Source organism: Homalodisca vitripennis, chromosome 6 (genome assembly GCF_021130785.1).
Source record: "Homalodisca vitripennis isolate AUS2020 chromosome 6, UT_GWSS_2.1, whole genome shotgun sequence".
Classification (NCBI taxonomy): Eukaryota; Metazoa; Arthropoda; class Insecta; order Hemiptera; family Cicadellidae; genus Homalodisca; species Homalodisca vitripennis.
The window spans coordinates 102,487,355-102,509,458 of NC_060212.1; the positions used below are offsets into that span (position 1 = coordinate 102,487,355).

General features: G+C 34.5%; 1 protein-coding gene across 1 annotated transcript; it reads right to left on the reverse strand.

Annotated features, from left to right (window-relative positions):
• Positions 1–762: 762 nt before the first annotated feature.
• Positions 763–21,330, reverse strand: LOC124364664 (COP9 signalosome complex subunit 8). Its single transcript, XM_046820306.1, has 4 exons — positions 21,128–21,330; positions 13,059–13,126; positions 2,198–2,379; positions 763–1,051 (listed from the first exon to the last, which is right to left on the reverse strand). The coding sequence occupies exons 1-4, from the start codon at positions 21,188–21,190 to the stop codon at positions 816–818; spliced, it is 549 nt and encodes a 182-aa protein (XP_046676262.1). The 5' UTR covers positions 21,191–21,330; the 3' UTR covers positions 763–815.
• Between the last annotated feature and the right edge of the window lie 774 nt (positions 21,331–22,104).

Below are 22,104 nucleotides of genomic sequence, written 5' to 3' on the forward strand. Positions count from 1 at the left end.
TCATCGACAACAAGTCACAATACGTGTAATTTTGTCATCAAAAAAAGGAACCGTAACCTCCATAGTTGTTAGCTTCCAACTATCAATATTATTAATCCATTGACATTTTTACACATCCCTAATAACTCCTGAGGCAGTACTTCATTGTCAGTTTTTCTCCTCATGGCTTAAATCTGGTTCACTGGCAAGTCAAACACATTATGCCTTACCTTCTTCCATGACTTTATGATCGTGCTTCTGCCAACTTATTCCCATGACTTGGGAGACCATGCACAAAACTGTTTTGACATTAAATGATTTAAGAATGTTCACCATGCCCTGTTCTTCCCCTTTAACTAGCTGGCCTAACATGTGTCACCTATATACACACTTATGGTTGAATTGTATGTTATTTATCTTTATTTTATTTTCTCATTTGAGCACTTTCTATTAAATAACTGGCATGAAATATGATAAAATGTTTCTTTTAGGAGACAGAAAGTAACTAGGAAATAATTAGGTTTATTTCACAAACTTTAATTTTTACTTTCATAAAATGTATCACCATATTAGTATATACTAAAAGACATTTAAAGATGTTAAAAAGGGGTTTAAGTATTTTCCATTAAATCAAGTACAAGCTACAAACACCAAGTGTAACCAGTTTATTTTCATTTAACATATTATGTTTAGAAATGCAACTTGTGTGATAATCATCCATCTATCCATGAGCTAATTCCATTTGTCTAAACGTTTGAATGTAGGAGAAATCAAAAAAATTAATACAGATAACTTAGACTATTTAATAATAAAAATATCACAAGAGGGTACAAAATTCAGTTTTCTAGGAAGGAGACAAAGTCGGTGAGCTTGGTGAGCTGCTCCTCGCTGGAGGTGAGAGTGGGCACAGGGGGAGAGGGGTGGGGTGGACTCACCAGGTTCCCCTCCACCCGCCAGCCCTTCTGTTGTGCTATGGCCTCGGGAGTTGTGCCTATCAGAGCAGCTGCAGTGTTGATACTGACTGACGTGTAGGCTCGACACACCAGCTGTGTGGCTCGTCTCACTACTTCCTCTGTAACAGCAACACGAGGAAGATATCAATTCATGGTCTTATGAGTAGTCCAAAGATTACCTAATATAATTTAATTTTACCTAGTCACTCTTAAGTAAAAATATATTATGAGAATGAGTAAAATATGAACTAGATGATCATTTCCACACTTGTCATGTAAAACGTTTTTTGTTGTACTCTTACGACAAAATACTAAGAAATTTCTCATTGCACTTAGTTCTAAAAGAACCTTTGTTTTTGCTTCCAGAGTAAAAGAGTATTTAGGATAGATCATGTAGGGGAGAATGGGTTGCCTCCTGTTTATGGGGATTGATGACGGACACTATATTTCAGTTACGTCACCCTGGAAGAAGGTAAGATCAGTTATGTACCAGCGGGTGGTGGCCTTTCCGATCATCAACACGGTTTTTGGGCAGGATTCTTCACAATCAGGATGGTAGCACATGTTTTACATACCTTCAGGGAGGCTAAGAGTGGGTATCACCTCACGAGCCAGCTGGTCATGTTGCCCTCGCCGGACGTGCGAAATGCATTCATGTGGAGGTGGTGATTTATTCAGTGATGGTGATGGTAAACTATATAAATCTTAATTAACAGTCTGAGGAAAATTACAATGCTATTAATGTACAAATGGAAAACTCAGTTACAGCGGTTGTTTGTTACTGCCTCTTTGAGCTGACTGAGGAACATTATTGGCAGACCTGTACTGAGTCAGCATCAACTACTTGTGTTAATCACTCATTCCATGCTTCTGCATATGTGTGAGATATAGGCGGATGCTATATGGCAAGAGCACTACAAACACAAGATGGCGGCAGTACAGAGAAACCGTCTCCGATACTGCCGTCCTTATGGTGGCACATGCCATTCCAATCAACTTGTTCGCTCTCAAAAGGAAGTCAGTATAGTAAAGGAAAGAAGCCAGATTTAAGTGACACATCGGTATTGCTGTACTCAGTCTATGTTTAACTGGAAGTTATAAACTAACCAGAAGTGAACCCTCCTGGAAACCTTAGTGAAAGAGAAGTCGGGAGGAGGTAAACCTAGTGCCAACTCCAAACCAGAAGAAAACGGATACCAGTTCTTGATATTATAGCCATTAATTGTGTTATCTGAAATACTTCATACATTGATTTCACTACTTACGATGAACAGCCTTCATGATTTCAGCCACATTATCAGTCCACATGGTAGCATTGAGTGCAGTGTACACAGCCGGAAAGTCACGTTGCCACATTGCCTTGCCGACACTCCACACGTGGGCTAGTTCTGGGTTCTCCGCTTTGGCCTGGCTGGGTATTCGCTTCCACAGGAACTTGGCATTGCACCTGTCACAATCATATAAGACTAATTTAGACATGGTTGTTGAAGAACTATAAACACATATTGTAGCTACAGACTGTAGAGTGCATTACATAATGGATTTAAAACTTAGCTGGAAACATATATAGCCATTAATAGAAGTCTATGAAAATAACATTAGCAGGCCAAAAAAGACATGACAAAAGTTACATGTTTGGGATAAACTGATGGTGAGATAGATAAGATTTGCTAAGATAATAAATCACCATTAATACTTGCAATGCCTTCATGTTACAGCTTCATATTGGAGAAGTATCACATCATGACCTAGACTTAGGAGGTTTAAATATGGTTTATGTTTTCTCAATACTAGCGTCTTCCTTTCACAAAGTTCAAATATTCACATTGCACCTGATTTTATACAATATTCATTTTAATTTTATGTGAACAAAACACTCAAATTTTAAAACTATGGTAAATTTATATGATCTTGTCACAGCAAAAATGTATATTACCTACTACAATGTCTGTTCTTTAATGATGATAGTATGTAAGAAAAGAATGTCTTTTATGAGGAAAATAAAAGTTGATATTATTGATACAATATAAATTATTACCAAGATATGATGGTAACTTGGACATCAAAACTATTTTTTTTTTTTTTTTTTTTTTTGAGTTACAGAAAAGTGGTACTTAGTCTATACCCATACAAGTGACTAACCTTATTATAACCAGTTAGTTGAACAAATTAAAAATTTTGTTGGCAATAAACTACAACAAAATTATGATTTTTTACATTAAATAAAAAACAAATGTCTTTTTTACACATTTACTGTGACATGGTTTACTGGTAACTTACAGAGTTGAGAACCCAATCACGTCAAAACTACCCCTACTACCCATGTAGTGCAAGGGGAAAGGATGCAGCCATAAAGGGGTGCCACCACAAAAATTCATTTGAAACTGGTACTGAATTTTGTAATTGTTATTTAACATATATAACATAATAGCATGCTGCATTTATATTTATACATAAGATAATCAAAATAACTGTGGTGATACCATTAAAATGACATACTACATGTTGTTTGTATAGTCATTAATGAATAGTCAATAGTACCCTGGATTATAGAACCTTTTGAAATCCAGAAGATAATAAGAGATCTCACCAAACGCAGCATGTTCACTGTGCCTCTCACAATATAAATTTTGTTTTAAATGACTGTGAATAACGTAACAGAAATCTTTGTGTTTTATGATCTGATAAATCATTCGAGGGTCATTATTTTTCAACCTCCAATCTCAAGCCTTGATGACCAGACATGTACAGGTCCGCGGTGTGCACAGTAGTCGATCATGAATTTTCTCCGCTACATCTTTTGTCACAGTTGAGTTCAAGTAGTCAGTTTGCAATGAGCCATATAAACATGGCAGTCTCTATTGATTCTCCCACCAAATATAAATTGAGGAGTGTTATTCGTTTCGTGCATCACAAGGGAAAAGTACAACAGAAATCCATTGGAGAGTGTGCCGTGATTACAGAGAAAACATTATGAGCATTATGAGTGATGGTGTTGAGTGTGAATCACAACAAAAGTATAAAGATGGCCGAATGTCAAATCCAAGGATAAATTCAAGAAATGTCAAAGCTGAAGCCATTTTTGTGGGTGTCAGTCAACATCTTTGGCTTTCTACACCGCTCATGTACAACACCATCACTTATAATGTTTTCTCCGTAAACACAGCACATTCTTCAATGGATTTCTGATGCACTATTCTTTTCTGCTTTGAGGAGACAAATAAAACGCCTCAATTCACATTTGGTAAGAGAATCAATAGAAGCAGCTAATTTTTATGCTACTGCTGTTCAGTGCAAACTAGCTACTTGAATTCAGCAGTGATGTGTGAATGTTGTAGCGGGAAATATGTGTGATCGACTACTACCCACACCGTGGACCTGCAATGTGCCTGGCCATCATGGCATGAGATTGGAGGTTGAAGAAAAATCGGCTCTTGTAAATGCATTTTTTAGTAACACTTTACCAAGGTAGCTCTGAGTACCATACCAAAAGAATCAAGCATGATTTGATTAACCATAAATATGTTCTATCCTACAAGAGTATTGATATTCTTGAACGTTATTACTTTATGTTCATAAAAGTAATAGTATGAACTTAACAATACCTCGAATAGTACACAAAGCTTTGTTTCATTTTACAAGCAATTTACCAAATATCGTTTGACAAAAATAAACTATTTTGAATTATTCTTATTTTCTATTTCTTCTTGAATAGTTCTCAAATGCTGTAGATAATTAATATTAAGACATACCTTTGTCAAACATTTCAGCAGTAAATGCTACTAGTTTCAACTTGTTTGGCAAGTCATCTTCTGGCATCAAGAAATCCTCACTTTAACATGTCTCGATGCCAAGAGATGACTTGTTTTATAAGTCGAAACTAGTAGCATTTCATCACTATTATTGAAGTAATTGATAAACAAGTCTCACTAGTACTGTCGGTGCAGAAATTATGTACATCGAGTTTGAGTGATGTTTATGAAAAAACCAATAGGCCTATTAAAAATTGAAACATATCACTGTTTTCCTTGTTTAATTTCACGTTACTTTATATAACTTTTTAAATTTATATTTCAAGTGTTAATAGTTTATATTGCAGCTATACAAGGTTAACAGGATTGCATAGTTCATAATTTATTAATTTCAGTTCTCTTCAAGAGAAGTTTTTTTTAACATTTTCTATTTACACTTTTTCTTGGCTTTGAAAGGTCATAAAATTATTTTCTTGCTATCGTAGATAATTTATAGTTACATTTCATTATTGCTGCTATACATGGTAATGAATTCAATGAATGTAAAATAACTATAATTGTACTAGCTACACGAAATGATGCAGTGCCTAGTCAGAGCTGGGAAAGTGAGTGCAATGTTGTCACGTTTGCACGTCTTTTCATGCTGCACCCTCACCAACAGGCAGGGAAAACCTAAGACTCATGGGTGTTTTGTACTATCGGCTCTGTACGATGATGTCTTCTTTACCAGTTGTAGTAACTTACTAGGCTCCATGTTGCATTATGGTGGTTCCAGAAACCAAAAATCCTACAATCTCATGGCAAAAGATGATAGAGAAGCAAATGTCCCTCTACCGCTAGATGGTGCTCAATGCAGGGGTGCCCAGAAGGGGGGGGCATGGCGCAATTTGCGCCATCACAATTTTTTGGGGGGGCATGATTTTTTTTATTGTTAACATTTTAAACCATGACGATAACCAGAGAAATGAGAATTATACTCAACAGTTAAGTTAAAAGTACTGATTAATCATTTAACCATATCATCAAGATTCAAGATCGAAATTGCCATAGCTAAATATTATTCCGCCGTTTAAACTAACTCCAGGATCTTCGTGTAAATCCTTAAGAGAAATATTTTATTTGTTTAGGGCGATTAGGTTGGCAGTGGCTCAACTGGCAACACTGTCTTGTCTGCCGTCTGCTGTCTGTCACAGTCACATCACAGCCGTTAGTGATGTACTGATGTGAATGTGAGTCGTGAGTTTTGAGTTTGAGTACCTATTGCAACAGAACAAAACTGTCTCGTTTGAAGAAGCTCGGATACGGACGTTAATGAAGGTTGAATGTGCGTGTATTTGTTTATGCGTATGGTATGTCTTATGTTATGTTGTAGATTTGTGATTTGTTCATAACTAAAACTAAAGATGCCTAAGAGAGCAAAAACGTTGTACAAATTTAAATGTCTAGAAGTGATGTGTAACACGATCCATCGCAAAGACAAATGGTTGGATCACTGTAAGAAGAAACATAGTTACAAGTTTAAGAACAATTTAAAAAATCAATTATAAAGTGGTTTGAAATAAAAGTCGACAACGGCCCATGGCAAAAATACGTTCCAGACCCAAGCCCAAGCCAATCTACATCCCTGGATGACATCCCTCATACTTTGACGAGTAGGCCTACCCAAGACCAAGATGAAGATGTTTTTTGAGCCAACATCAGAAGTTTCCAAGATAAATCTACCAGCGAGATCGAGACTGATGCAATTACTCTACCACTACTAGAAGTCACAGACTCTGAACTAGAAACACAAAGGTAGGCCTAACTTTGTAATAACTAACTAATGTAATCTAAGGGGCAAAAACGGTTTTTACTTAGTCAAAATTTTAATATGTCTAGGCCTAGGCGCAGGGCGCAGGCTGTTATATTGTTTTATAGAGGCAAACACGATTAACACGAATACTAAGCCTTTATGTATCCAACCTACCTAAAAACATAATATCTTGTAAAATGTATGGTATAGCCTAACTTACCCAAGCTTGTATTCTGAGGAGTCAAACCAAAGTCTGATTTGGTTCTGCCGTATTCACTGTTATAGGTATTTTGGTACTGTTCAGCACTCTGTGGAGTTAGGTATAGGTTATAACATAGGCCTAATAGTTATGTACCCAAATAGTTTGACCCCAAATACTGAATACAAATATAACCTTGTACAACATTCTTGACGTTCTTCACTGTCTGAATTTTGTTGTAGTTCGCCAAAGTCCCGTTAGAGTTCAGAAGCTTCTTGGTTGTTTATCTATCGACGGGTAGAGCATAGAATTGGCGTGCATAGAAGGGTTAATTTTCTTCAGGCATATGTTGGAAGTTATAGGCAATAGGCCTACCATTTTTTGAGAATTTTAAAACCTATTAGCTTAGGGCTTAATAACTTCTCACAGACTAAACAAATTTTGTATATATTTTTAGATCAAACCAAGAACTGGAAGAACAGGAACCTGACAATTTTGGAACAAGTGATGTAGATGAACCAGACTCGGATATTTCATCTAATGAAGATTACAGTGATCCAGCTTCATATGCTAACCTCAAGCTCTCTCCTGAAGACATAAATGTGGCTCTAAATTTGGAAAATCAAGACTTATCATCAATAGAATTTCCTTCAACGGGTGGAAGAAAATTTAATCCTCTGTGGAAAAATTGTATATTGCCCAATAACAGTGTGAAACCTAGGAAGTGGCTAGTGTAAAGTAAAAAAAGGACGCTGTATTTTGTTTGCCTTGCACACTATTTGCACTTCCAACCGAACGGTCTGTATGGGGAACAACCGGCTACAGAGGGTTGGACAGAGCATAGAGGAGAAAGAGATTTTTTACTCCACGAGACTTCCAAAAATCATATATCTGCAGAGGTTGCCAGAATTCAATGCATCTCACAAAAGAGAATAGATTCGAGCCTTGCTCAACAATGTAACAGAGCAGTTGACCAAAACCGAGAAGTCCTGTCAGTTGTCATTGATTGTTGTAGTTACTTGAGTGAGGAAATGGTTGCCTTTCGCAAAAACGATGTTTTAGAAGAAAGCTGTTAGGGTTATTTAGACTTATAGGAAAAATATAGCCCAGGATGCGAGAGTTTACCTTGAAAAAATTGGATAGAGCAAGGGCTGAGAATGTAAGACTGGGATCTAATTTCTTGAGTTACAGGAATATTTTGATCTATCAATACAATGAGTGACGTTGGTAGTTAATAAAATTGTAACAAGTGTGAATTTAACCAACATTTATTCGATTATACTAGACTCTACCCAGGATGTGAGTAAAAAAGAATGTACCACTATCATAGTTCGCTACATTGAGCACATGGATGATACACAACAAACTACAATATCAAACGTAAAACCAAAAGAGCGCTTGGTCAAGGTTTTTACAAGTGGGGATACATCCGGGGAAATGTTGTTTAGAGAGCTATAAAAATGCTTTAACAGCCCTAAACCTTGATCCCAAAGGTATAGTGGGCCAGAGTATGGACGGTGCAGGGAACATGAGAGGGCAGTTCAAAGGTCTCAAATCACTAGTCACAAAAGAAAACCCTAAAGCTTTTTATGTATGGTGCTGCTCTCACAGGTTCGCCCTTGTTGTAGAGCAGTCCCTTGATATGTGCTGTCAAATGAGGAATTTGTTTTCATTCTTGGAAGATTTGTATGTTTTCATGTCAGGCCACAGGAGACACCACCTTTTGCTCGAAAATCTAGAAAAAGGGGGAAAAAAGAAGCAAGAGACGCTTAAAAAGAGTACAGACTACTCGTTGGTCGAGTAAAAACTGACGCCCTTCAAACCATTGTGAGTTGTTTTGAAACAATAAGAGATACATTGCAAGATTTGTCGACTGACAAGAATTCTGACAACAACACCAAAGCCAAAGCAATAGGCCTCCTAAAGCAAATGACAGATTTTGAAAATATAAGCACAATATACATAGCATCTTCTTTGTTCAAAATATTGTCTCCCATAACAATTTGTTTTCAGTCACGTACCATGATTACAGTATAGTCCCAAAAGTTATTAAAGAAAACACAGGAAAAACTGGCGTTCATGCGCCAAGATTCGGCGTGGGAAAAGATTGAAAGTGGCATTACTTCCTTTGCTGAAGAAACACAACATTTCTTTACCCACCAGACAACGAATCAGAAAAAAGGAAAAGATTCATGGACGAGTTTGGCAATTGAGGAATGCATAGAAGACCCTATTAAGAAAGTAAAGGTTGATATTTATTTCAACGTTCTAAACTCTCTCTACAACCAGCTAAATGACAGATTTCCAGAAAGTTCTCTGGCTATGGTGTCCGCAGATGGGATATATTTTTCTCATGATGGAATTTTGAAGATGGTAGATGATAAGAAAAAAGGCCCTAAAATGTAATCCATCTTCAATTGAGAATCTTTGTGAATACTACAATCTAGACAAGGAATTAATTGTAGATGAAACTAGACATCTTCATTGATGTTTACAAAGCTACTCACTTTGGACATAGATATTTCTGATGTCATGTCTGAGAAGAAGAAATCAGAGAGAACCCAGTACTGCTAACCCCGAGGATAGTTTAAGTTCTGACCATGATGAAGATGAAGAACAGGAGGACGCTACAGTGACTGACAAGTTCAAGAAAAAGAAAAATGTTGACGACTGGGTGAAAAGAGGATTTATTAGACCATACAGGTGCCTATTGAATCTATCAGGATTCCCTCATCTCAGTATACTTTATAGGATACTGTTGTCTCTGCCAGTCACAAGTTGTTCTGCTGAGAGAACTATGAGTCGGTTGAAGATAGTTAAGAATCGTCTAAGAAGCACCATGGGGGATATTTGGCTTTCAAGCTTGCTCATTCTTTCTTGCGAGAAAGAAATTCTAAAACAGATCTCAAATGAAGAAATCATCAACAGGTTTGCACTTTCAAGTGTGCAAAGAAAAAAAATTCTTTTGTCAAAAATTTAAGAAAAGTATCAAATGAAGCCAATTTCAACCTTTCAAATTTACACCAAATTTACCACACAGTAAATCAAGTAACTATTGTAATGTTTTATTACTTTTTTCTTTTTTGTAAAAGTTGTTATTGTTTATTGGTATTAGTAGATAGAACTTACAAAATGTACTTATTCAGATGATATCTTTATTCCAAAAATCAAACCATTTAATGATACATTTTGTTAGATTTTGTTATTTGCTCTTGTAATGTAAAAGTAAATACAACCTACAACACAACATCAGTAACAACCTGTTTTCCAATTTATAATAAATTTAGAATACCTAAACTTGCCAACATTATATATTAATTTACAGCTATGTTTATTCCATTCACTTGTGAAAACTCTGGGTTATTGTTAAACATGATGCCTCCACCATAATAGAAAAACAAAATTAAATTAATACATTTATTAAACTTTTTTAATACATGCCGTTTTATGAAATAAAATTTACAACACTATTTGGATTATAATATGTTGTACTATTTGGATTGTATTGTATGATCAGCTGTAAATTGTATCTCATTGTTTTCATGACAGCAACATACTAGAACTAGTGACTATAATTGCTATTGGAACTACAGTTATAATTACTTATAAATAAAAGTGTTTAAAATGACATATACATTGAAGATTGAAGTTCTATTATTTCATTGCCTTAACCTTTGATAACCTTAACCTTCAGTTCTTCAATTCTTTTTCAATCCTTTTTTGGTTTTTTTGGCTGGAATCTAAATAAACGTTCCAAAATTGTATGAATGTTTTACCAAAGTTGCTATGCAATATTCTTTTGCAATAAAGAATTATCAATGATATTATTATTCAACTTTTTATAAGTAAACCTTAACATTTAAAAGGCAAAGCCTCCCTTACTGACCTTTTTAATATCCTATTAAAATATTTGTCATGTAGCTATTCCTGATGTAATCAAGTACTTTTGATAAACATATAAATATTAAAAAACTATAATAATTGTTTACTACTTTTTAGTCCTCCCGTACAAAGAACGGGTGCACTGCTAGTGTCAAAAATTATATCAAAATTCAAAAAGATACTTTATTTCTATTCTAAAAAAAGATAATAAACAGTGGTATATATTTTTACAATAATGAAAAAAGAAAGAATTCCTCACAAGACCAAAGGTAAATGATGTCCTTTGGAAGATTAGAATGTAAGATGTGAATTTTATTGTCATACACTGACTAATGTTAAAAACTAAAGGGTTGGGTATTGGGGTACTTTGGGGGGGGCATTACACTTGGATTGGGGGGGGCATGCGCCATTGCCCTTGGGGGGGCTGGGCACCCCTGGCTCAATGTGATCAAACTTATCTGGCCGCATGCAAAAAGGTGCTGTTGCAAAAATAAATAGATATAACGCTAAAGAGAGAGAAAAATAAAAAGAGAAATAAACATTACTAGAGATTTGTACCAAAAACTTTGATCTGTCACTTCAGAATTATGGGCTAAATGTGCGAAACATGCCATGAAAATAGAAAACCACTATTTGGTAAAAGATCACCTTACCCAAGACCTAAACAAGTTCAGACAATAACTGCAAATCTTGAGAGCTCGGACCATTGGGATGATATATAACTCCATGATAACCTTTCTGATGGTAATGAATAAGTTAAAAAAATCATTAAATTAAAAAAAATTAAAACAAAATATAATAAATTATTTTTTATTTAAAGCTGCTAATAGAAGGTTTAACCATATAAAATCAGTACAAATATAAACCATTTTACAACCTCTAAATAAATTACAATGTGTAGCAATGATGAAATGTAACTGAAAATCATACAATTACAATGATACCAAGAAAAGATTATAACCTCAAAAAGCCATGAAAAATGTTAATTAGAAAATGTACAACAATTTGTTTTCATAAGATTGAATTCTAAAATTTGTAAAGTATGCAGTAGCAATACTGTCAACCTTGTATTAAAATCAGAACACAACCCGGTGACAGGTTTTAAAGGAATAAAAATCTTAAGATGTAGTAGTATAAAAACGTCTAAAAAGAATCATTAATTTTTCCATTAAAACTGCAATATAAATTATGAACACTTCAAATAAAAATTTGAAACTTACATAACTAACATGAAATTAATGGGAAAACAATGATATGGTTGGGTTTTTTATAGGCGTCATTGGTTACGTCATAAATATCACTCAGACTCGGGGGTACATAATTTCTGCGCCGACAGTACTAATGAGACATAACTTTTTTAATTACTTCAATAATAGTGATAAAATGCTACATTTACAACTTCTAACAAGTTTTCTCCTGGTAACGAGACATATTAAAAAGTGAGGATTGTCCATCGTTTAATATTTCTGTACACCATAAGATGACTTGTAACTTTAGATGGGACCAGTATAAAATACGCATTAATTGAATGTGATTGCAAGTGTTTTGTGCCAGTTCCTATTGACATAGCCTACTTCATAAAGAAGAAGACTTCTAGGGCACTAAAGATTAGAATCATTCTACATATTTTAAACTGAACTGTGCATAGTAATTAATCAAAAGTTGGTAAAAACTGGCAGAAAAATATTGATATTTCACTCTTCTGACATACTCCCTTCTAATTTATTCAAAATGAAAATGAAACCTACTATTAATACTCTTAAATAAATTAAATATTGAAATTAGAACACAAAGGAATTAGATAAAAACCTTATTTATAGAAATTTAGTATAAATGGTGCATAACGTTGCTACTGTTTTTAAGCGAATAAGAAAATTACACCAGTACTGTTTAGTATCATATACAGTGCAAACTCATAAGTCGGAGCTCTTTAAGTTGGATCTCCGGCTAACCCAGATCAGTTCAGGAAAATTTAAAATTAGCTTTTTGTTGTCTATCTAGACTGCCAAGCGTGGGGCGCATGTTACTTTATTACTAGACTGTCCATAGAGCTCAAAAATTACATGTATTACGACTTGTTGCGATAAAGATGCCAATAACATGGATAATACTGACAAAAAAAAAGTATACTGCAGTTATGAGCCATGCAGAAGTAGCATCTCATTTGGGCAAGTTAATGTTTTATTTTGAGTAACAAGAAGAGATAACACCGGACGTGGTTCTCATGTTGAAAAGGATGTTTAACCACACGACAGAAACAACATTCAAAGCCGATGCAACTCAAACTAACAAAATTCTTTCAGAAAAATTAATGTATATATTATATTATATAGTGTTTTTCTGCTATAAGCAAATATTATATACTTTGTTCTTAATTTTTTCTCCGATTGACCCGGATTTTTGTTATGTCAGATCGGCTAGTCCAACTTAACGAGGTTGCACTGTACATGCATTAGGTCTAGTTATAAAAGGGCCAAATTTTACTTAAGTCATATGCTTACAAATCATTCTGATATAGATAGATGGCCAGGAGCTGTGCATACATGAGTGGTGTCACGCTTCCATCTGCCTGCGAACATCATCACATTATCATCATATGTTGACAATCAATTAATTACTGACACTGATACCAATAATTTAACTTTCTACTATCAGATATTGGAAGATTTGGGACACTAAAGTTTGTCTAGGAAGATATTCCATTTTAAAATATGTTTGGGGTCAAGTTACAACTATTAGTTCAGTTAGTCATACTGTCTCTGAGCATCTACATTCATTATAATATTCTTTACATAGCTTCAACTCTTAATCTCCATTTTCTAAACTTTTTTAGGCTTGTGTGTCATTTCACTATAGTGTATTTCATTGAAAAGCAGTCTCAAAAAGTTTGAACTAAGATTTTTTTGTTTTTGATTTTCATATGTGTAAGGAAATAAATATTAGCCCCTTCTTACAATAATTTATTTCCGTTATTCCTAAACATGTACTGGGTTACAAATTTAGTTTTAAAATGGTTTAAAACAGGTTTCACCTTGAAATGTGTAGAAGATGGGCTTATTATAAGAACTCTTGTGTCACTAATGAAACGTTTAATGCAAATTTAATCAGAAAAGTATTAATTTCTTATGTAACCTAAATTAATACAGAGTTGTTTCATGTACTCGAATTTCAAAGCACTTGGATGGTTAGAAGTGAAAATAAAAATGAGTGATTTTATATATTGGTTTGTAGCATGAAGTGTTAATCAATTTGTCAAAGAAAAAAAACTGATCTTATTTTAAATGTACATCAGTCAGTTTGGAATAGGCTACCATTAACCCTAGAACACCATTGTGTTTTGATATACCTTTGTTAATACCGATACATAAATTTTACGTTTATTTGCATGCCTGTGTGTTGTGTTTGTATATTTTCTTGCCTATGTACTTGCTTAAGGTGGGGATGTGTGTGTCAAAGCGTGTGCGACTTTGTGTTTGTGAATATTCTGTGGAATGCTTGATGGAATAGGACTAAAAAATAAAACAGTTAAATTATTGAATGACATTATTTTTCTTTATTTACAATTACATACTAGTTGAAACACAATACATTTTAAATCTTGTTGTATATTTCTATTTATTTTTACATAATGAACATGTTAAATGCAGTCTGGACATCTTTTAGTGTTCGCCACATATAGCTTGTCCGCAAGGGCAGTAAATTGTAGTCATTCTAGAAAACATAGAATCTCGTTAAAATAAAAAAATTATTTTACAAATCATACTTACAATACACAACAAACATTAACATTTTTCCTAAAAACTTATGCTCAGATTTAGTTACTCAACATGACAGCCAAAACATATAGTAGCTAGCCAGCCTACTGCATGTGGATTATGTTTTAAATCCTAAATACAATTACATATATAATAAAACAAATAATTACCTCCGTTTCTTGTAGTCACAAAATGAACAGTACTTTCGAGGTCCTTGTTGATCAACTACTGCAGGTTGTAGATGGTGTCCCAAAACATTATCAATGCATTTTTTCTAGTCAACCAATAGATCTCGGCTCATAAGTCTAGATTGTTGACTGGAAAATGTTAACTTTTCATGCAGGCTCAGCATAAACTCTATTCTTGATTTTTGGTTTTTCTTTTCCAGTGCGGTAGCTGTTGTGGACATAAATAATATAGGCAATGTTTATCATGTTGTAAAAAAACACATTGGCCAGCGTTTGGTCTTCCTGCCACAGATCATTCCTTGACACGTGATCCAATGTGTCAGCACTTCCTTTTGTTGAATTGTACGTCATAATAACTTCTGGTTTTGCAGAGTCCTCATTGCCTACAGCACCTGGATGCATTGTAGAGATCAATGTAACAATCTTGTTCCATTTCGGTTAATAAGAAACAGCTGTTATGTCATCACGAAACAGGAAGAGGCTACTACCAATAGCCCAATTTCTGTAATTAGTATCTGTGAACTCAGCCAGTAGTTCCTACTTCTTTTTTTATTAATGGTTCCCACAAGAGTTACTTTGCTTTCCTCTAGAAGCTGAGTTGTGAGTGGAATGGTTGTAAACCAATATTATCAAGGGTCACATTACGATTGCTCCCTGATATTGTTGGAGCAATCAATTGGCCAACAAAATATTTTACTATTGGAAATCTGGGAGATGTCGTGCCTTCACTGAGATAGGGTTCTGCACAAATCATATATTTTGTGCTGTTGTCACACATCATAACTATTTTTATTCCGTATTTGTTGGGTTTGGATGGGATATACATTCTGAAGGGGCATTTCCCCCTAAATCCAACGAGCTGCTCATCTATCGTGACGTAAGCACTAAGCTTGTAGTTCAATACGCAGTTAGTCACCAAAACTTTCCATATTTCATTATAGCTGCATGTTTGTTCTCTTTCTTCCTTTCTTCTCTTGTATCTTTGCAATCAATTCTCAAGCAGTCCACAATAAAACAAAACTTTCTTTCAGACATTGCAGCTTGATATTTATTTCCACATAGGTTAGAGTTAAACAAAAGCCTTGATGAAAGGTGATAGTCCTTTAGAGCACCAGACAAAATCAGTAGGCCCAAAAATGCGTGTATTTCTTATGAGTCTACAAATTTGAGCAAAAAAAGTGATGAATCTTTATACTTAGCTCTTTTCAAACTTATTTCTTCATTTGTATGTCTGATGATCTTGTAAACTAGTTCATGAGTGAAAAATAGCTTGAAGCATCCTACAGGATCTTGAGCTTGTCTTCCATTTGTGGTAGGACCAGGGTTAATGTGAGCAACATTTTTGACAGATGTTTTCCTAACCTTATCTTCATATTTACAATGCCACAGAAACTCATCCTTTCCAAAAAGTGTGTCTGTATCTGGCTTGACAATTTTGGTAGTATCAGTTTTTTCTTGCTCTGTAGAAATAACAGGCAAGTCTCGATTGGTAGCATCAGTTATTTTTCTTACTTTTGACGATTCTACTGCTACTGCACCATTATCTTTTCTTTTCTTTGCTGACCCCTGGGTTTGTTTCCTCTCAATATTTTTTATGGGCACAATAATCTCGTCATCTGAAATTTCATTGGCATCTGGCACGAACTTGGGATCTGCATCACTGTCATACTCATTTTCTGAAGAGCTTTGGAATCCTAAAATATTGTCACCACTAATGTCTTCCTGAAGAAAATTGAGAATTTTGTCATCTTCAACAGTACACGTATCTTCCATTTTGATACTACAAATTGTCTACTAACTGCAAGATAACTTTTTAACCAAAAAACAACCTAAAATAGGTTTAACTATGTATTTTACTATACACACTTATCACTACCTACACATAAAATGTACGTATTTTGTTTATCAAGCAATACTGCCGCTAAGTAAAATTGATGTCTAAATAAAAATCAATATTGAGACAAGTAAAAGACCTACACCCACCCTTACTCTTCGGTGGCCAAATGACCACTGATCGGTAGAAGCACTGTACAAAGCTTGAACCGGAAGGCGGGGAGGATAGTAGGCATGACTATAAACATGGCGCATATACGTAAAACTTACGCACAGTAGTGTTCTAGGGTTAAGTAATAGAAAAATTGATAACTTGATTATGCTAGTAATTATGAACAGTGAATTTTGAAACAGTAAGTTAACAGTCCTTAGCAAGAGGTGTGAATGTGTGAAGTGCTTGTATATAACCACATTATTAGTACTACTTGCATGCTACCTTCACTCTTAGCATGTGGACATCTCTTAGTACCCACGACCACTGAGAGTGGGAGCCTAACTATTTTTAAGGCCCAATGAGTTTATTCAAGATTAAAATTATTACTAATAGATCATTAGTGCATTCTTCAAGTGGAAGAATTTTATTTTTATTTTTTGATTATATTGCTGCAATGCTTTAACAGCCACTCAGAGAAACAACTAAACTAAATTAGTAATTTAAATTTCCACAACATTCTCTTTGACAGTCAGTACAGTACACTGCTGTGACTTAAGTTGAACCAACAACCGAGTCGTATACAAATACTCTTTGTAAAACTAGGACCGCATTTTGTTACTAACAAAGAGTGCAACATAATCTGAACTTACTATAAAACCTATTTGGTTAGATTAAATGAGAAGAAAATCATTGGTAATTTAATTTACTTTTAACTTGTGTTAACCATGCCTATGGATCATTTCTAGAGAGCTACGAGATACAAATTTTGAAAAATATTCATATTCTTTTCTAGCGAGTATATTCCTGTACTTGCTGATTAGAGTGATTTGATGTGACTAGCATCACATTAGGAACGTTTAAATTTCATCCATGAACATATTACTGGAGATATGTCTTTCTACTGCTACACGAAGTCTTTATTTTTGTTTTCCTGTGCTTCTTTCATTTTCTCATAATGGCTCATATGTAGGATCAGCAACAAAGCCTTTTACGACTTTACTAAAACCACATGTTACATGAGCAATTTTTTTTAGTGCACTAATTTTTTTTATACATGGTTATTAACCTTTACACATGATTTTTCAAAATTAGGATTATCTTCTGTATAACATATTACAATATCTTTATTTATTACATTCAATGTATTTTAAAAGATCACTTTTTTGGACCAAATTCTTTAACAAGAATCTGTTGATAATAACGGAATATCTTTATTCTGACATTCCATCAGAGATAATATTTTTATTAAATATCATAATGTTATTACGTATATATTACTATGAAACCATATGTATTGTATATCATTATATACTGTATTTTGTGTACTTTCACTTGATAAATGTGCCATCCTGGAGCCGTTTTGTACTTTGGAGAAAAAAATCAATTTCGGATCATCCACGTGCAAATCTAAGATTTCGATCTCTTTGGTAGCCTAATAAAAACTTTCTCAGCACATAAAACTAGATGTATTTTATATCATAATGCAGTGTATATTGTTTTCTATCACGTGGTATATCTGTCCTCCTGGTGCCATTTTGTATTTTTGTGGAAAACTTAAAAGTTCGGACCTATAGTTGCAAATCTAAGAATACAAACTCATTGGTAGCTTTAAAACATTTTTCAGCGCGTACAACCAGGTGTCCTTATGTAATTATGTAGTGTATATTACGGACTTTTATGTGATATATGTATCTTACCGGAGTCATATTGTTTTTTGAAGAAAATATACAGTTGGGACTGTCTACATGCAAATCTGTGAGATTTAAAAATCTTTGTTATGATTTTTAAATCTGCTGAAAATAGCCAGCTATGATGTTGTGACTTTTAAGGTTTATTTTTGTTCCAACTGCTGGCAGTGTAATTATAAACAATAAATTTATATGTAATTATGTATTGTTCCATCCCATAGATTGTTTTATTTAGATAACAATTTTATTTGGAAGTTTATAGTTTATGTTTCAATGACTGTAGTCTGCCATTTATTCTCTTGCTTCGGTAAGTAGTGGAAATAGGCTATGAAGTATAGTGTGGGTAGTAAGAGGAAACTCCTTGGCAGTTTCACACCGGTAGGTTTTAGGGGTTGAAAATGACAAATAATGAATTTTAGGACACTACGTAGAACTACTTTTCTTGCAACATAGTACGAAGTTAAAGTTAGGTTAATTTACAATATTTGTTTGTCATGATGCATTTCCTAGCTAGCAGTAATGACCACAGGCATTTGTTACCAAACCATCTAGAATTTAATTATAAGTAGGCTACTACTTCGAGGGATGTTTTTCGTATGTCAGTGGTCAGAGGCATTTGTATCAGGTTGATATTAACGTTTATTAAGAGTAGGTCTAAATGAAAAAAAAACACTTTTTATTTGGGTCAAATTCCCCTGATTTCACGTATCCAAAGAAGCTGGAACAGCTGATGTCAACAGCAACCAATAAGAGGTTGACTCACGATCATAACAAGACCATATGGTGCCTGTAAAACAATGAAATATTACTCTGCATGAGAAAAGTAATTCCACTTTTAATGTTCTATAACTTTGTTATTTGTCACTGGCACCCCTTAAAATCTTATATTGTTTTGTTTAGGAGGACAATAGCAATTGGTTAATAATACGAATGTTGTCTTTTGCCATTCCGGCCGTTAAGTTCACAATTACCTCAATTTGTGTTATGTTTGTGTGATAGTAACCTTCTAGAACTGTTTTACCTACAAACAATATATAAAATGGGTGCTCTATCAAGTTTTTTGATGTGTTGAAATTATATTATATAGTGTCAGTTTTAGTTTGACATGGAATTTAACTTTTCTTTATCTAACAAATGTGGCAGCGATTGTCCTCTAGGAGGATACACTGTTGTTCTGTTGTTTGCGACATATTTAGGTAAATCTTAAGATCAGCGACTACCGCTCTGATCGCTGTAATTTTTTGCATACTAACACAGGTTAACGTAATTTCACCGAAAAAAATAGTCCCGATTATCGCCGTAGCCGTTTACTCCCCCCCCCCAAATAAAAATTTGAAAAAAATAAAATTTAAAAAAAACCTGACTGACAGTGCATTTATTCGTTTTTTTGGTGTTATTAGTTCGTAGGGCAGTAGTCCAGGTACTACTTCTAGTATAAACTCGTCTTATCTTATCAGTGATTAGCGCGCGCCGCTTATCTTTTGCCTGCAATGAAACTGCGTTAGTTCTGTCTTGGTTTTTTGTGTGTAAGCAGTCATGGCGTGATCTGGGCTTGGACTTTGCAAGCTCGAGTTAATTTTTTTTCTAAAAGAGCAAGCAGCGCAAAGCGCTGCGCAGCGGGCAAGCATCGCGTGATCTGAGTTTTGAATAGGCAAGCTAGGGTCTTTTTAGCGTGTGACAAGAACCATCGCCATGTCAATACCTTCACTAATTATTCCTTCTCCATGTGGGTTTGTTTGTTTACGTCTGGCGGTCAATCGAAGCCGTCCTATAGGCCACGTGATCCGCCCGGCCAATCGGAAACTTTCCTGTTTGTCACGTGACTACTGTCAACTCATCAAAACGACCATGGTCGGCCATTGTTTTTAGTTTGATAGTCGAAAATCTTGTTATTTATGTGTTTTGTATTGCCAACATTGTACTGCCGAAAAACTGGTTTTTATATGTTAGCAATAATCGGGACTATTTTTTTCGGGTGAAATTACATTAACCTGTGTTTAGTATGCAAAAAATTACGGCGATTGGAGCAGTAGTCGCTGATCTTAATATTTACCCATATTTAATATAGCTGGTGGTATTTATTTACAATACCGTGACCATGAAAAATGGACTTTTTTTCATGGGTTGGGCATTTATAGCCAAGTATTATTATCACAGGTGCATATAAACTGGGGGGAAAGTATATCATTGTATTATATTGATGCCTTTCGGCCATTATTGCATTAAGAATGGAAAATAACCGACAAAATTTTGTCGAACAACACTTGGAGGGTTAAGGATCAGTGGCATCACGTGATCTGGGCTTCGACTTTTGCAAGCTCGAGTTAATTTTTTTTCTAAAAGAGCAAGCAGTGCGCAGCACTGCGCAGCGGGCAGGCATCGTTGACAGGATTAACGTCATCATTTCAGTAAAATTGCCAGAGGTACTGTCAAAAACAGAGTTTTTCAGAGGATTTCAAAAAATCTTAACTCCTTTGATTTTCGTGCCGACGAATTTTTTCTTCACTATTGTTTTCAGGAAAAATTGTAGTTTTCAGGAAAAAAAAATTACCATACCTTTCCATGGTCACGATTTTGTAAATTGATACCTAGCTGGTAAGTTTGTAATATTTAGTGAACAACCTTTTGGAATTTTATATTTGACTGATTGATACTATTTCGAGGGATATTTTTCATTTGTCAACATCAGTGCAGGCCAACACCAAAAGTGCTGCCATAGCCCTTGCTGATGGCTGAAGGCGTACTGTTAACCCATTCACCTACTATTGTTTATCATGAGATTAAAATTCTTTCCAAAATGTAATTGTTATCTATTGGGTTTTTTTAAAATTATTTTTAAGCATTTTCCTTTTGAAAAACAACAAAAATAGTCATGTTGTTAAAGTAAATCATAACCGAAACTGTACAGCTTTTGTAATTTATTTTATGTACAATTATTTAGACCTAGCCTACCTCCAGTTCCTTCTTCTCAATTTCTGTTGCAATAGCACTTAAATTATTATGTTCTTGAACCATTTTCTCGCACTGAAACTATTTAAATACCCTAGACTATGCAGTACAATGTTTATTCTAATGATAAATATTATTTTACAGCAGTCTTTTTAATTTAACCTCACAATATGACAACGACTAAGTAAGATATAGAGAAACAAACGACATACCAGTACCAACCTAACACCACAACAGACCAGACGGAGATTTGCTAAAAGCAGACTTTGATTAACTCATACAGCTTCAAGGTACACCATTAGTAGTTCTACCCACTAACCACCCATACAGTTTCTGCATCTAGTAACATTGCAGGGAAACAGATAAGACAGAGAATCTAACAGATAAGATAAATAGCATAAAATATTTAACACATTCAACACCTCGAGGAGTGTTTAAAGAAAGAGGCATAACACAGGAGTAAGGTAAAAAAATTAGAAACATTCCATAGATGGTATACTAAGTTGCAATAATAAATAAATGCCAAACAAATTTTAAAAAGTACGTTTTGTAAGCGTAATAGGATAGTAGACGGCCTGAAATTAAGTGTTTTAGTTCTAAATAGAAAATCTGCCCTTATTAATATAGGTAATTATAATTATTTAGAAACATCATTTTACTGCCAACACACACACACATACGTGTGTGTGTGTTTTATAATAATATAAATGTGTGTGTATAATATATAAATTAGGGACAGTGGTGTACCAACAACCTCTGTTTTAAAAGTACCAAAACTGCAGATGTTAGTTCACTTCGAACTCTGAATTTCTTCCCTGATCCTTTTAAGTTTCTGATGATCCACCTAGAACCTGGTCTGGAGTGGGAGGCTCACATCAACTCTCTCGTAAAAATTTAAACAGTGGTATTTTTGAAGTCAGAGATTTGGCTCGTGTTCTTTCTCGGCATGCTTTGTTGGCTGTGTATTTTGCCTACTTGAA

Excerpts from the sequence above, each read along its gene's own strand:
- LOC124364664 (XM_046820306.1), bottom strand. The coding sequence starts at position 21,190 with ATGGTTCAAGAACATAATAATTTAAGTGCTATTGCAACAGAAATTGAG. Across the intron at positions 13,127-21,127 it reads TTGAGAAGAAGGAACTGGAG|GCAGATGGAAGCGTGACACC; the intron begins GTAGGCTAGGTC and ends TGATGTTCGCAG. Across the intron at positions 1,052-2,197 it reads AATCATGAAGGCTGTTCATC|AGGAAGTAGTGAGACGAGCC; the intron begins GTAAGTAGTGAA and ends TTGCTGTTACAG.